Raw genomic sequence first — 17,727 nt, forward strand, 5'->3', positions numbered from 1 at the left:
AGATTTAAATCAGTTCCTTTTTAAACTTTATTGTAGTCCATACATTCTCTCTCTCTCTCTCTCTCTCTCTCAAATTTTTACCATTTAAGTTTGAAATACAATTTTATGCATAAATAATATATATTCGTTTTAAAATAAAAATAAAATAAAAAAATGTGACAGACATTTCTGTTACACAAGTTTTCTATTTGAAATAAATTATTATTTTCAACTGTCTATTCATCAACTTTTCATGAAATAAACATATTACAGTTTTAACCAAAAATAAGCTGCTTTTGACATTTCTTATAATAAAAATAAATGTTTCTTGAGCAGCAAATCAGCATATTACAATGATTTCTGAAGAATCATGTGACACCGAAGACTGGAGTAATGAAATTAAAATTCAAAAAGCTTTGTCATCACATGAATAAATTACATTTAAAGATATATTAAATATAAAACCATTATAATAAATTGTAATAATATTTCACAACATTACTGTTTTTTAATGAAATAAATGCAGCCTTGTTGAGCATAAGAGACTCAATATAGACAGTTGTGTACGTATGTATCTTTCTTTTTAACTGGCACAAATTAATTTTAAAGATCCTTAGACTCACTGGATGGTTTATTGTTTATGTCATGTATCAGGTAAGAGGCAGAAGCAGACTGGAAAGTTTATAACAAGACTTCTCATGTATATATAACATATTATATGTCTGCTCTGTCATGCCTCTTCACAATGATGCTTTCAATAAAAAATTCTAAGCAACGCCATAAACATCAGATTAGGTACACTTGAAATGTTGTAATGTGTTAATGTGTAGTGAAGTGACCTTGAACTGAAAAGTGCTCAATAAGTAATTCTTAACATTACCTGTAAAGGTGACCGGGGCGTGTACTGTAAATACAAAATAACATGCACTGGAAAAAAAGAAAAATCAGACACTCATGGTGATTGGTGCAGAGAATGCTTGATGAACAGGTTAGTACCTGCTTTACATCTCATTAGAGACCCGAGAGTAGAGGAAACAGCCGTCAGATCACAGAGCAGAGCAGAAGTATGAAGTTTAACACAGCGCTGAGTGTTGCTGCAATCATATTTCTGAACATAGCAGGTAAGTCTATAAAATTAAGTATTTAATCATGTTTAAATAGTTGATTATGGAATGGAATTTCAAACATTTAAAAACTTTGAATTAAACTGTTCTAAAATATGGAAAACTGTGATAATAATAAAGAATGATTAGTGTTCAAACAATCAATAATAAATATTTCATAAATAATAGTCTCGAAAGATGGTTTCACAATGATGCCGCAGAAGGACCATTTTTTTGTTTTCCAAATAAGCTTTCAGTGAACAGTTTTAATTTATTTATTATTCGTTTTTTTATAATTATTATTTTACATGAAGAACATTTTAATAATCTAAATAACATTTTCCACCATGCATAAAAAACCTTTTGTGCAATGTAAAGTTTCCATAGATGTTAAATGTTCTTCATAATAAATGGCATTTAATATAACCTTTATTTTAAAGAATGTAGCTTGATTGTTCACTTTTCAAAGCGATGCCATAGAAGAACCAACCTGGGTTCCCCAAGGAGCCTTTCAGTGCACAGTTCTTAAAACAACCATTCTGAAGAACAATTTAATAATCTAAAGAACTTCTTCCACTATATAAAGATAATTTGAATAATTTGAAATGAAAATGTTGCAGGGATATTAAAGTTTCTTCATGGAACCACAGATGCCAATAAAGAACCTTTCTGATTAATGGGTATATGTCAAATCTATGAAATAAGATAGTATTAAATGTAATTATTTTAATGAAGATAAGTTAGTCCAAGTATGTCACTAGGGTAAAAAAAAAGACCTATTTCACCAGCTGCACACGTAAGCAGCGAGTATCGGGTGTATTTAACACCATATGTACACTGTTCATGCAAGCTTATAGTGACACATAGCAGGAAAAATTGAACAAACAATACTCACAAATAAATAGCAAATAAATCAAAAACAAACAACAAGCAACAAAAACAAATAAACGTGAATTTTTTAAGTAAAAAGACTGAATTAGTATTTTCCTATAAAAAAATTAAACAATAATTTCATTTTTTTTAGTTTTTTTAAATAATTTTTTAAGTGTAGTATCATTTTTAATAGCTTCGGTGAGCATATTTTACAATACAAGTTTTTATGAAGCAGCACAAAACACTTGAGCAAAATCACCCACTGATTCTTTTTGTAGATGAATCACCCTTTAGATATCAGTTTAGATTCCATAAAATCTAATTAAATTAGTCAGAATCGAGTATAGCACTTACAGGCCAATTCCATTTTATCATTTATGGCCATTATTAAAACACATACTTAATTCAGTAACCCAAGATGCTGTACAGTGATGTCTTCAGTATACAAGAACATGAGCCTGCTATTGTTGTTACACTGCTACTTCACATGGTGTGAAACAGGCTTCCTAATTTAGCTCACAGGACCGACAGGTTCAGCTTCTATTTTCAAGACAACGAAATCATTGAACAATTCCTAAACACCTAATCCATGTGAAACTATTATCTTGATTCACGTCAATGGTATGTGCCGACATGTAAAAGGTGAGGTTGCAGGCTACACAAACCAGTTCATCCACTCCATGTCCATCTAATTGTTTGGTCTCTGTTTTTCAGGTTCTCTCTGCCAGTTAGATGGTAAGTTGTCATAGCCTTAACAACCATAAAACTATTGTTCCACATATCTTGTGTGTATTAGATTATTATATCATTTTAATTGGGAATTCCCACATCGTATTTCCTCTCATCAGTATGTGGTCAAGCCCCCCTCAACAATAAGATTGTTGGAGGGCAGGATGCAACGACAGGTTCTTGGCCGTGGCAAGTCAGCATTCAAAGCCCCACATTTGGAGGCCATTTCTGTGGTGGGAGTCTAATCAATAAAGACTGGGTTTTGTCTGCAGCTCACTGCTTCCAGAGGTATGAAGTTTAAATACAGCTCAAGACACTATTATGAACTGATGCATGTTGAATTCAAACTGACTTTCCCTATATACAGCTCAATTACTACCATTGAGATCTATCTGGGACGTCAGAGCCAGTCAGGCTCAAACCCTAATGAAGCTTTCAGGACAGCGAGTAGAGTCATCAACCATCCGGACTATTCTGATCCTACCCATGACAATGACATAGCACTGCTCCGGCTCTCCTCATCAGTGACTTTCTCTGATTACATTAAGCCAGTCTGTCTGGCGGCTGCTGGTAGTGTATTTGCTGCAGGTTCTGACAGCTGGGTCACTGGATGGGGAGCACTAAAGTCTGAAGGTGATCGAAGATTTGCTTGCCAAACAACAATACTGTAAAGCTCAACAATTAACTGTAATTTTACATTAAAAGCCACTAAAATTGTCCTCTGACCTGTGTCACAGGTGCGGCTCCTGACATTCTGCAGGAGGTGATGATACCAATTGTGAGCAACAGCAACTGTGATGATGCTTATGGCGCTCTTAAAATAACAAGCAATATGATTTGCGCTGGACTGTTAAATGAGGGAGGAAAAGATTCATGTCAGGTAAGACATCAGTCATTCATTTAAATATTTTTAATTCACAAAACACTAATTAAAAGTTTTTGGGTAACCTGCAAGCTTTAGATTAGCATTAATAATCTATGGCCTTAGTAAAAATCTAGCCTAATGGGCAATCAACACTAACCCAATGACCCTAGCCCAAACATTAACTCACAATTTGCCACTCCTATACCTAAAATTGATATTTTAGAGTCACTGTTATGCATTACACACAATTTAAATCATTGTATTGGCTAGTAGGAATTATTACAAAAAAGCATTGCTGTATTACTAGAATGTGAAATGGTCAAAATATTTCAATACAAGCATTTCAGTCAAATGTTATGTATGCAATATTATAAAATTATATATATATATATATATATATATATATATATATATATATATATATATATATATATATATATACTACATTTAAATTTCCATTTAAATTTAAAAAAGCTGGAATATACATGACTTTTATTAAATAGATCTTAAAATATTGGGAATCATACACTTTCCGACTTTGTAATAGTCATAATTTGTAATAGTTGTAGGACTTTGTAATAGCAGGAAAAACTGGCCATCATACTTCCGTGACTGGGAGGGGACATGTTTGGTTCACTTATATTTGTTGTGGCCATGACATATTAACTCATGGGAACGTGATAAAATGTCATGGCAACGAGATCATTTTGTCGAGGGAACAACATATTTTTCTCGTGGCCATGAGTTTTATGTGTAAACAAACCTGCGTCAAGTCAAACCTGCAAACTGGCTCTGACATTCGGCGACTAGTGTCAACTTCTCCAGACTGTAAAGCCTGGAATACACGACTCCGTGATATTGATATTCGATTCTTGAATGAATTGTTCTTTTGAGCCAGTTCTCAGACATTAACTGGTCGAACCGGTTTACAAAATCAAACTGAATCGAACTTTAGTTTCGGGTTGATGACGCAAGAAGCACAGCTGAAGTAGCACGTCCGACTCAAAAAGAACCGAATGAGCCGGTGTTCTGTCAATATGTGCTACCCTGTCAGATTTTGGTACCTCCCATTAAAACAATGGGTAGTACAATTCGACAACGAAAAATGCTACTGGTAAAATTATGGTTTATTAACATCTACACATCTTATCTACCACAACCCTAAACCTACCCTTACAGTAATGCAAATACAGAAATTATGTGTTATATTTGCGGTTGAAGCAAGAAGGGATACAGCTACAGAAAACCAACAATAAATACTTTTTTCTACCTATTAGATTGTGTTTTATTAAAGTCTACACCTATCCTAACCCTAAACCTACCCTTACAGTAATGCATATACATTAAATGTTGTTTAGCATGAGAAAAAGTGCAATACTGCAAATGCAATACTGATGTGCACATGCAAAGTAAACCCTAGAAGGAAAATCTGACGGGGTGGGATAAAATGTCAGGACACCTGTTTGTTCAACCAGCTGTCAAAGTTTGCCAAGGATTACTGAGGATTCAGTTGACGATACTGTGCAAGCCTGAGGCACGTACTGGAAATATGACCACTGTTATTATATAACATTTTATTGAAACCTGCATAAACCCTTTTGTCGAGAGGTGTAAATTAATTTTACTATAGTTTATTGTGCATGCAGATTATATTTTAAGTTGTTTAAGCGAAATCAATTTAGTTTATAAGTTTATAAGAGTTTATAAGACTGGTTTATTCATTCTTTATAATTTAGACATGTAGAACATATCTGCGTTTGTGCATCAGTGTCTGTAATGTGTGTATTGTTGGCGCAAAACCTTTACAAATCTTATTCAAGTTGTAGGCTAGTCAGTACTGGTCAGTCGTATCTGACAAAAAGGATCCGCGAATGAAACGCGTTTACACAAATAACTTTTTATTTGAATGTTTCAGTACGCGTTGACACAAATTACTTTATTTGAATGTTTCATTGATACAACATGTCACTGAGTTGTTAGAAAAGAAATAGTAGTGCTCGATGACGTCAGGACGTCGGCTTTTTGATCCGGTTCAATGAGCCGAACTGTCCAAAAAGAACCGGTTCACGGAAATGAATCAGATTTTGCAACACTCATGCCTTCTTCTGTGTGGTGGTTGTGGGTCCTAAATTTCTGAATATTCTCCCTTTCCTTAAACATTAGCCATTTTTGAAAAAAAAAAGTCTTTAAAAACACACATTTATTCTGTAACTTTTAAATAGATTATCGAATAGGTTGAAGTGGATTAATACATGATGAAGTACGCTATTTAAATGTTTTAATTTATTGTATTATGTTTTATATCTAATTTTAGATTTAATTTCAATTTTACAATTTTTTATTTTTATTTTTTGGCTTGACCTGTAAAGCATTTTGGGTCAACATCTACTGTTTAAAAAAGTGCCTTATAAATAAAGGTTGTATATTATTTAGTTAAATCAAAACTGTGGAACATATTTTTACAAAGTGGCCATTAAATTGAGGGAACAAAGTAGTAAATTGTGGCCACAAAATAACAAGTCATGAGAAAGGGTACTTAATTTGTGGCCATGATAATATATATATATATATATTTTTTTTTTCCGCATGACATGAAATATGTCAGCATGACATCAGAGCAAGTCGGATGACATTTGGACATATTTTCAACTGGCATGCATCTTGATCGGTTGAAAACACAGATTTTAATATTTTCTGTATTTTCATATATATAAATGTGATATATTATAAATCTTGTATTAATTCAAACAGGGAGACTCCGGAGGTCCACTGGTCAGTAGGAACGGCTCCCTGTGGATTCAGTCTGGTGTTGTGAGTTTTGGTATTGGATGTGCAGACCCCAAATATCCCGGTGTGTATGCCAGAGTCTCTCAGTACCAGGACTGGATCACCTCTACCATTGGCAGCAACCAACCTGGATTTGTCGAATTCAACAACAATGCATTCATAAACTCACCCAACCTCCTTTTATTTTCAGTTTCTCTCACACTCTCCATCATTCCCTTCATAAGATCCCTATATCTCTCTTGTTAGAGATCATTTGAAGGAGAGTTCTCAAGGTTCTTTTTTTTAAAGAGAATAATTGTGTTTTACAAGTTTTTATAAATATGTGAAGAAGGTGCATAGTTATATTGTTGTTTATTCTTTATCTTTTTAAAAATACTATTCTTGGAAAGCTACACTTTATTGCACATTAATGGAGTTAAGCAAGCTTTTACCCTCAGAATGTTTGCATAATGAGTTTGTGATATTTGGCTTAAATACAAGACATAAATGATGCTTGCGATTATAATGCATAGCTAATTATTGTTGTCCCTGTGACCGGTTTTTTTTTTTTTTTTTTTTGAGATTTTTTCTTGACTGGTTGTATTTCTTTTCAAATGCACTGCAGACACTTTAGTATAAAAGTTTTATATTATTTACAATAACACTTAATCACAGGGTCTTAACCGTAATAAAAGCATGTGTGCTCTGCATTGTGTTTAGAGAGACTGGTTATTGAAAATGTAACCAGTAAAAAAAGCTTCTGAGAATTGATTAATGATTGTTTCATCTCTTAACCATAATTGCATTGCATTGCATTAGGTTTTGCCACTCACAATAAAAACTACAGAGCTATAATCATAAAATCTAAATATCATCTAAGACATATTGTTGGGAGATACAGAGTGAAAACTGATATTTATATACATTAAGAAGTTATAAAGACCTCAATGATTTACATTACATCAGAATTTCATCTTACTTTTGGCCATATAAATATCCTAATAAAACCAAATTGCATATTGTTGCTCAGGTTAGGCTTCTGAATTAAAATGAGGTGTTTTTTCCCATGGAGTCTGAGCTCCATATTCTCCTAATCATATTAATATGTCATGCCATCTAGTGGCAACATATCCACACTCGACCACTTACATAGCCACCAGTGTTGGCTGGAGTAAAAAGTGTAAAAATGAACATTCCCAATATGTGATAAGTAGTAACATATGATTGGCCTGTGTATGTAACGAGTGTATAAAATCTCAATTCAATAACAGCAGGTGGCAAAGTGACATTCCTTTACTCAAATTAGAAGCATTAGAGAAATATGCAGGTACCAAATATGAGCAGGGTGTGTACTAAAAACACTGGCAGCAGGCTAGAAGCAAAACAAGCGAAAAACAAGGTGTGTCAGAGGTAAGCTAAACAGGGTTCTACTTGCTTCATTAGACATTTCTCAGTAAAAGAAACATTACAGTCAATAACACGAGGATGACGTTGCTTCAAGCTGTGTGTTTTGCAGGAGCCATACTTCTTAATAATAGGCATACTTAAATAATAGGCAAGATCTTGTTTAATAACCTTATTTTAACTTTGCAATAAAATGCAATACAATTGTATTTAGTTTAAATTATGTAGGCCTAAAACAATAATGCTACAGTGAAACTGGCTGTTGGCTTTATTATTAATATTATTATTATTATTATTATTATTATTTAAAATAAGAGCATTTGCAGGTGTTTATGAGTCTATAATCACAAAAACATTATTTTCATGTACAGATATTCTTTCTATGTTGTATAAACTCAGGTGAGCTCAGTGGTGTCACTGGTAGGCCTATGTTCTTAAAGGAAGATAGACAATGTTAGATACCTGTGGCTCCTGATGATATATTGAGGTCTTTGAAGTGAAGCAATTGGTCTGTGCAAGAAACATTATTTACAACATTATTAGAACAGACCAATCATCATAAGACCTCAGTATATCATTATGAGCCAAAGGTATTAATTTGGTCATGCCTGTATATGCTCTTTGACTCTCAAAGTGACGGTAGCCATGGACTTGCTTTTTATGAATCACCTAAAAATCTTCTGTACTGTTCTAAAAAAGAAATAAAATCACCTGAATGAATGAATCCACTCTGGAGTCATTTTGCTATCTGGGTTTCATTTCACTTCCTTTCAGCCGCGAAGCTCACTGTATTATGACAAAAGTATTAAAATAAACACATCGACTCAGCACTAAAAAAATATATATACAAATAAATTTAATAAAAATTGCGGAAAAAAAAAAAAACAAAATAAATATAGAAATAAGTACGGAAATAAATACATACATGTGGAATTAAGTAAAAGTGCAAATAAATAAAAGAAAAAAGTAAATATGGGAACAAATAGTATTTATATATTTATTTTTGCATTTGTACTTTTCTATGTATGTATGTATGTGTGTGTGTGTGTGTGTGTGTGTATGTATATGTGTGTATATGTGTATATATATATATATATATATATATATATATATATATATATATATATATATATATATATATATATATTTCTTTGTATATTTATTTATTTCTAATTTTGTCAGGTTTGGCATTCCACAGGTAATGTCCACCACTGTAACTCAACACAATGATATCACAATGCTTAATTTAACTTTTGTGTGTGTGACGACAAACAAGCTATATACAATTTTCTATCCATTACATCCATAAATATATAAATATTAACATACACATAATTCATTGTGATAAGTTTAGATGTTGCTGTGTAAATAGAGAAACAACTGTCGTGTAGAAATATCTACTCTTACCACAGGAGGGTACGGAAGTTCTAAGCGGCCATGCATTATAATTTTTTTTCTTTTTGTTTTCTCGTTATAACGACTTAATTTTCTCGTTATCTCGACATAACGAAGGTCGTTTTCTCGTTATAACGACTTAATTTTCTCGTTATCTCGACATAACGAAGTTCGTTTTCTCGTTATAACGAGTTAATTTTCTCGTTATCTCGACATAACGAAGTTCGTTTTCTCATTATAACGACTTAATTTTCTCGTTATCTCGACATAACGAAGTTCGTTTTCTCGTTATAACGACTTAATTTTCTCGTTATCTCAACATAACGAAGTTCGTTTTCTCGTTATAACGACTTAATTTTCTCGTTATCTCGACATAACGAAGTTCGTTTTCTCGTTATAACGACTTAATTTTCTCTAAGAATTTACAAAACTGCGCCAGCAGGTGGCACCATAGACCTGAATATAACTGATGGGGTGTTGTATACTATCCACTTTACTGTACACGGACCTTCCTCGTGATCGCTATAATTTTGTGCAGTCTTGTTTATTACTGACATTTAATTAATTCATAAATGTTAAATGCTTGAATCAATATGAATATTTTGTTTATTAAGTTCCTGCTAGATGCATGAGTTTCACCAACGCATTCTGTTTCATCAATAACTGCTTATCAAAACCAAGGTTGACATCACTGTATTCTGTTTGCACCAATGTATATTATATTTGTGCTTCTTTTAGGCTCATGATTAATTTAAATTTAATTTTAATTTTAATTTAATGATTAGGTAGTTAATAAGCGGAGATGTTCTGTTTATCTACAGTAGGACGGGATTTAACGATGTAGGCTGATGTGCTTCTTTTCCTTATTACTAATCTTTATTGTTAACCATATTGATGAGAAATGTGATGTATATGTAAAATCCATAGGCTAATTTAATTCAGTTTTGTTCTGTAATGTTGTAATGGTTTTTTTCTACACACACACATTACACGTACACATGAACGCTCTTTTCAAACAGAAGCTTATAACACACATGATATCTGCCACATAATGACTACTACAAATTACAAATTATATATAATTTTATTTCATATAAAGGGAAAATTAAAAGTGAGTTTAATCCAAGCAGCTCTAATGGCGCGGTGTTGCCATTTAAACATGTTAATTACAAAAACAAAAACATCGATTTACCATCCCTTATAAAAAAAAAATCAACAGTGATTGATCAGCCTTAATTTATACAGTATTGTAGACGTTATTATTACCTAGGCGAAGCAAAATTTGCTGAAATATAGGCTACAGTAAGAGCGCCTGCATGGCTGTCCATCAGATGCCTGTCAAAGTGGAGTTCGTTACTATAGCAACAGTAAAACTTTCGTTATAACGAGAAAACAAACTTTCGTTATGTCGAGATAACGAGAAAATTAAGTCGTTATAACGAGAAAACAAAAAGGAAAAAAATTATAATGGATGGCCGCTTAGAACTTCCGTAGGGGAGGGCGTGTGTTTCTCGAAGTTCACTCATCTACAAACCGTTTTTAACTCAGTCACATGTATTAGTTTTATGTGTCTGTTAGAAGAACGTGTGTTTTGTAATATAGCTCGTCTTTGCCCTTCACTTGCAGAAATTGTGCACTGTCATCACTTAGACCCGTGCTCTGTGTATACAAACACACACTCTTACAGTAAGAAGTGCTTGAGCAGTGGTGTGGATTACAGGCTGTGTGTCTGTACAACCTGTCGCTGTGATGACTGATATATCTCAGATAGATCAGATCTGCCCTCTTATGCAATATAATTCTCCACACCACACCAATTAAACATGCACTTTTCCATCTGGAGTTATTATCACGTGGAAAATTAATTTAAAGGAACAGAAGTCACATATCTCACTAGCTCTCTAAGGGAAATGAAAATCTGTTTTAAACAGATACACTTGCACTCTGGATTTTTAAAATGCACTGTGCAGAAAACATCATTCTCTAAATAAGTGTTTATCTGTGTGCGTTGCCATGCACTGACTCATAACACATACTGGTTATGTGGATTATCTTAGAGCTCAAGCACATTAATGATACTGGCACATAATAGTGAAGATAGTTCATACCAATAAGCTTCCAGGAGACAGACGGGGGTCAAAATAAGATCAGCTGACAACCACCCACCACAACTGCACATGCATCAAGCTGATGATTAACTAGGATGAACATGATGTTCCAATCATTCCTCTGTTTCCTAGAATGGAGTTGTGAAGATTTATATATACAAACCCGATTCCAAAAAAGGTTGGACACTGTACAAATTGTAAGAAAGGAATGGAATAATTTGCAAATCTCATAAACTTATATTTTATTCACAATAGAATATATTTAACATATCAAATGTTGAAAGTGAGACATTTTGAAATGTCATGCCAAATATTGGCTCATTTTAGATTTCATGAGAGCTACACATTCCAGAAAATTTGGGACAGGTAGAAATAAGAGGCCAGAAAAGTTAAATGTACATATAAGGAACAGCTGGAGGACCAATTTGCAACTTATTAGGTCAATTGGCAACATGATTGGGTATAAAAAGAGCCTCTCAGAGTGGCAGTGTCTCTCAGAAGTCAAGATGGGCAGAGGATCACCAATTTCCCCCAATGCTGCGGCGAAAAATAGTGGAGCAATATCAGAAAGGAGTTTCTCATAGAAAAATTACAAAGAGTTTGAAGTTATCATCATCTACAGTGGATAATATCATCCAAAGATTCAGAGAATCTGGAACAATCTCTGTGCGTAAGGGTCGAGGCCGGAAAACCATACTGGATGCCCGTGATCTTCGAGCCCTTAGACGGCACTGCATCACATACAGGAATGCTGCTGTAATGGAAATCACAACATGGGCTCAGGAATACTTCCAGAAAACATTGTCGGTGAACACAATCCACCGTGACATTCGCCGTTGCCGGCTAAAACTCTATAGTTCAAAAAAGAAGCCATATCTAAACATGATCCAGAAGAGCAGGCGTTTTCTCTGGGCAAAGGCTCATTTAAAAAGGACTGAGGCAAAGTGGAAAACTGTTCTGTGGTCAGACGAATCAAACTTTGAAGTTTTTTTTGGAAAACTGGGACGCCATGTCATCCGGACTAAAGAGGACAAGGACAACCCAAGTTGTTATCAGCTCTCAGTTCAGAAGCCTGCATCTCTGATGGTATGGGATTGCATGAGTGCGTGTGGCATGGGCAGCTTACACATCTGGAAAAGCACCATCAATGCTGAGAGGTATATCCAAGTTCTAGAACAACATATGCTCCCATCCAGACATCATCTCTTTCAGGGAAGACCTTGCATTTTCCAACATGACAATGCCAGACCACATACTGTATCAATTACAACATCATGGCTGTGTAGAAGAAGGATCCGGGTACTGAAATGGCCAGACTGCAGTCCAGATCCACGACAAAGAAGACCTAAGACAATTGAGCAACTAAAAGCCTGTATTAGACAAGAATGGGACAACATTCCTATTCCTAAACTTGAGCAATTTGTCTCCTGAGTCCCCAGACGTTTGCAGACTGTTATAAAAAGAAGAGGGGATGCCACACAGTGGTAAACATGGCCTTGTCCCAACTTTTTTGAGATGTGTGATGCCATGAAATTTAAAATCAACTTATTTTACCCTTAAAATTATACATTTTCTTAGTTTAAACATTTGATATGTCATCTATGTTGTATTCTGAATAAAATATTTAAATTTGAAACTTCCACATCATTGCATTCTGTTTTTATTAACAATTTGTACAGTGTCCCAACTTTTTTAGAATCGGGTTTGTAGACTTGGCCAAATGATAACTAATTTTACTTATTTTGTTTTTAGTACAGCTTAAAAGGTGTTCATGGATGAACTATGGTTGTATGAGGCCCCAAAGCACCAGCTTCTTTTTTTTTCTAGCATGCAGCTAAAAAAGAAAGAAAATAAAGTCTTTGCACTATACATTGCACATCTACAACTTTACTTGCAATTTGTAATTAAAAGTTAGAATTTCTTATAATTACTTCACTTCTCACAAATTACACCCGAATAACTAAGAATTTCTAAAATACAATGTACTATATCATGCCAATATAATCATCAATTGCAAGACATAATGTTCCAGTACTCAGAAATAAACTCCAAAGAGTTTCCAAAGCTGATATACAGGGAAGAGTGTGGCGACATTTGCAGCAGCTGAAAAAACTAACAGGAGAAATAACGAGAACAAGCAGGATTAAAGGATCAGTGGAGGGGTGCAGAAGCCCCCCGTCACCACCATCAGCACCTCTCCTCCCTCTCGTCCTGTTAGTCTCTCGCCCTTTTGCTCTGTTTGTTAAGCTATAAATATCTAACAGCTTTCAATGTGACACCAGCACATACAGAAAAGTTACCATGATTACGACTGGAATAAAAGGATAGATTTTAATTAGTGCGAGGCAGAGAAATCAGTAAGAGAGAGAGATAGAAGGAAACAAAGATACTGATGCATTCGAACAAGACTGTGTCCTCTTGATGATGACATTTTTGGCACTAAGTCACTGAACGCCGAAGCAGACAGCATGTACCAGAGTCACAGCTTCACCCGTCTGTTCTTTCTGAAGCACTCTGTTCTACTAACCAACGATTCTAATGTGATTTCTTATAGACTAGATTTGTTTTTCATCAAACAGTCCCAGCTCCCATATAGAATGCAATTATTTTGTTGTTTTCTCAAGCAGAAAATACTGTACCTTTTAACACTGTAAAAATGATTTGTTTCAGTAAAATAGTGAAACCAGTGCATTTTCTGTCACGAAAACACTATCATGGAGTTTTTCTTTTGCTATTTGAGCAAATGGGAATGCAAAAAATGAACCATAGATATAAGGATTGTGGCATCTTCGAATATTCATTGATTATTATGGTAAATACTGTCAAGTTGACCCTTCCAATATGGCGGAAGTCTTTGTAGCGGTCCATAGAAACAGTCGATAATGAGGCATCTGTGTGTACATGTCTATGGCAAACCCCGCCTGGCAGACGATTTCATTGGTCAAATTAATCATGCAATCATCTGTCAAGAAAATCTGAATTAAGTTCAGAATTGTCATGGATGGATCCGATCATGAAAAACAATATTCATAAAAAAAGCTACTAACACTATACTTCAGGTTAGTTGTTTTAGCCTTGTGTCAGAAGAACCCGTTTAGGTATAAAAAGCCATCTCCGCAAGTCACATGCAATTTTATGTTTTGGCCACAGAAGCCCTGTAGTGCACCTTTAAAGAAGAAAGTATAGCCTTGCAAACATTGATGGTAGCTGTGGAAAGGAATGATCTCCTTTCCTAATGAATATTGCCATTCTTTTTCAGAAAAAAATAGCTCCCGTTTTTTCCCAGTCTTTCTTTCTTTCTTTCTCATTAATAATAATAAAAGCAAAAACAAAATAAAACAAAATTGATTTTATAGGCTACTAATAAAACTTTATTGAAGTGATTAAGGTAAATAGCAAATATCAACTATCAATAAATCCGACAACAAATACCAGCTGTTAATAAATAGTGCAATTCTTATTTGTTAATTAAAGTTTAAACAAAAATAAATATTTTTCTCTTTTACAAAACAATTATTTTGCATGAGCAGCCTTGATGGCATGTTAAAAACATTAACACAAGCTCAAAAAATGAACCTATGTACATAATTAATGGCAACCAAACAAAATGTGCTGCATTTCAAACATGCTCAATACAAACCAAGCAAAAGCTATTTACAAGTCAAATTCACTATACATAGCATTATCCTTGTTGTCAAGATCATTATCAGGATCATCAGCTTTCTTTTTCCCATCATGAACATAATTTGAGGTTTCACTCAAAGAACAATGTTGTTTCACTTTCCCTAAAACCTACTTGCTCACACCCTCTGTTTCATTCTACCCTTTATCTCATTATTTAAAATAGTCCATACAGTCTTTGACTCATATTTGTCTTTCTGCTTTTCAGCCCCTCTGGGCCTCCTGAGACATGGATCGGCCCAGGGCTCTGGGTGCTTTGGCAAACTCCATTCGCATGGGTTTGACGGGCGGCAGGTCCCTGGTGATCTGTTCCAATGGTCTCTTGTCTGGACAGGCTCCGTCGAGAACCCGGGTGGGAGGGAGATCTTCCAGGGTGTGTGGGGCTCCACGGCTCAGGCGGACGCCCAGCTCAGCAGGCTTGAAGATGGGCAGGGGCAGGGTGTTCCTGTAGGGTAAGAGCTGGTGCTCCCTTACACCTGTGTCCACAGTGCCCACTCTGACAACACCCGATGGGCAGGCCTGATTGAGAGGACGCGCCTGCCAATAACGGGACAGGGACTCCCGGTGAGAGTCGTCTGACATCAACATCGATTGGCTGCAGAGAGAAAAAACAACATTTTGTGAATTTATGCTTTAAACAAGAAACACATTTGCCAAATGTAATTCAAGATATGTTTTCTGAAAACAGTTTTGCATTTTGTTGCTCAGGTAAATAGTCAAATTGACTATATAAAATCAACAAAAAATTAATTATTTAAATCATAAGTAAAGCTAATTGCAGAGTCAGAACGCTGTAAAAGAGATCATTGACATTCAATAAATTCAAAATGAATGAATAATTAAATAAACACCTAAATACATGCATAAAAATCTAGCTTCCATCTAGCTGTATGTGAATGTCTAGCACTCACCGATCCTCAGGTCGAGTCTTCATATTGATGCTGCGCCAGTTAGCGGTGTAACTCTCTTTCTTAGTTGGATTTTCCTCCTTCACACTGCAGCTGAGCTCGGCTCCAACCACACATCCTCCTTTCTTCTCCAGGACTGTGCACATCTGCATCTTTAACTTCTGTTTGTGAGCGGCTTAAAAACTTAAATGACAGTCAATGATCTTACCAGGATTCTTTAGTCAATACTGTTTTGAAGATTTGTAATTTTCTTTTTTTTGGTTGAGTTTGAGGGAGGACTCGTCTGTCTTTCTCTTGCTCTGTCTGGATGTCTGTCTGCCAGAGTGTGTGCCAGACATTTATACGGCTCTGCTGCTATTTCTGTCTGATGGAATCACTCCGTACTTTGTCTACAATGACACTTGACACTCACACACCCACATATCAAAACATTCTCACACACACACACACACTCACACACACACTGTAGCACAACACTGCATGCATATAAGACACAATAAAAACACATCAACCCACATATCCATCAAACAATATAAACATATATATATATATATATATATAACCAACCATCTACCTAACTATATAACCATAAATCTATCTATCTATCTATCTATCTATCTATCTATCTATCTATCTATCTATCTATCTATCTATCTATCTATCTATCTATCTATTCACTTGCATGTAAGCTCTATAATAAGATTTGTCTTAAAAATGTTGCTTTCGAGTTATTATCTAAATGGATTCTGTTGCTGAAGCTTAAAATGCTTGATCACATTGTATCAGCATGACATCTGTTCCTCCATGGGCCTATTAACAGACATCAAAAGGCTTTGAATGGAAACTAAACAGTGTTTAAATCTGGAACCAGACAGAAGATTATAAACATGTGGCATCAACTGTTTTGTACTGGTAATCTTCTTTTACACACAATCTCTTTCAAAAACATGTTTTGAATGAATTATCACATAAAAAAGACTACTATGCTGCTGTTTTTAAATTGATTTATTTATTGATTTATTGCTGCAGATTAAACATATGCAGCCTAACACTGGTTACTAATCAATAAATTAAAATATTTCAATAAGCAACTTTATATTCTGTGTTGTTTTCCCCTCAAACAACCACTATAAAATATAGTTAATATGGAAAAGCATGGTCATTGCATGTGGTCAGTGACAAACCAAGTGAGCGTCGGCGCTGCATTCACTCATCAGTTGAATATAGTGCTGTGTGTACAGAGGTTATGGACAGTCATATTCTCGTGTTACACATACATTCTGTCCCCTGCCTGTCACTGACTGCTCTCTCAGTGACGCACCGGCGATTACAGGAACTGATCTTTCTCTTGTGCCGCACCTCTCCTGCAGTGTGGCCACTCAGCACACTATGGTATGGAAATGTAATGCATGTAGTGTTACACAAGCATGAGAACCAGGAAATGTCACATCACTCCAGTAATGAAGCTGCTCCTAGATTATGGCATGCACACTAAATTTGTTTCCTTCCATGCATATTCATACAGTAGCCACAAAATGTATTTGGATGCTTAAGCAAGACTTAAATATAAATAAATATCATTGCATTATATTAGAAATTATTGAAGTTACTTTTATTTTAAAGCAGCGCTTTTTAAGCATTGTTCAAGAAAAAAACAAAACAAAAAATATAATTAGAATTTGTAGTTTTATAAGGTAGTATAAAATGTCACTGAAACGTAGTGTAAATACTTTTCAGGGACACTGCATAAAAATGTTCACAGAATCAAACTTTTCATTCATAAATTGCAATAATTTATGAGTTTATTTATTCTATTTTTGTATACTAATAAATTAAAAATTCTTATAATATTACACTATTAATAGGCAAATATAGGCCTATATAATGTTTTATACAAACAAGAATAGGCAACTATG

The 17,727-nt window shown here is 34.6% G+C and overlaps 2 protein-coding genes across 2 annotated transcripts; one reads left to right on the plus strand and one right to left on the minus strand.

Moving 5' to 3' along the window:
* The first annotated feature begins 924 nt into the window (after positions 1 to 924).
* Positions 925 to 7,086, plus strand: LOC109110355 (trypsin-2-like). Its single transcript, XM_042727803.1, has 6 exons — positions 925 to 1,100; positions 2,670 to 2,690; positions 2,804 to 2,972; positions 3,052 to 3,317; positions 3,422 to 3,564; positions 6,301 to 7,086. Exons 1-6 carry the CDS (start codon positions 1,046 to 1,048, stop codon positions 6,580 to 6,582), a joined length of 936 nt encoding a protein of 311 aa, XP_042583737.1. The 5' UTR covers positions 925 to 1,045; the 3' UTR covers positions 6,583 to 7,086.
* A 7,480-nt stretch (positions 7,087 to 14,566) lies between these two features.
* On the minus strand, positions 14,567 to 16,250 carry LOC109110354 (telethonin-like). Its single transcript, XM_019123411.2, has 2 exons — positions 15,815 to 16,250; positions 14,567 to 15,498 (listed from the first exon to the last, which is right to left on the minus strand). The coding sequence occupies exons 1-2, from the start codon at positions 15,961 to 15,963 to the stop codon at positions 15,108 to 15,110; spliced, it is 540 nt and encodes a 179-aa protein (XP_018978956.1). The 5' UTR covers positions 15,964 to 16,250; the 3' UTR covers positions 14,567 to 15,107.
* Between the last annotated feature and the right edge of the window lie 1,477 nt (positions 16,251 to 17,727).

This window comes from Cyprinus carpio, chromosome A3 (assembly GCF_018340385.1).
Source record: "Cyprinus carpio isolate SPL01 chromosome A3, ASM1834038v1, whole genome shotgun sequence".
NCBI classification, from domain to species: domain Eukaryota; kingdom Metazoa; phylum Chordata; class Actinopteri; order Cypriniformes; family Cyprinidae; genus Cyprinus; species Cyprinus carpio.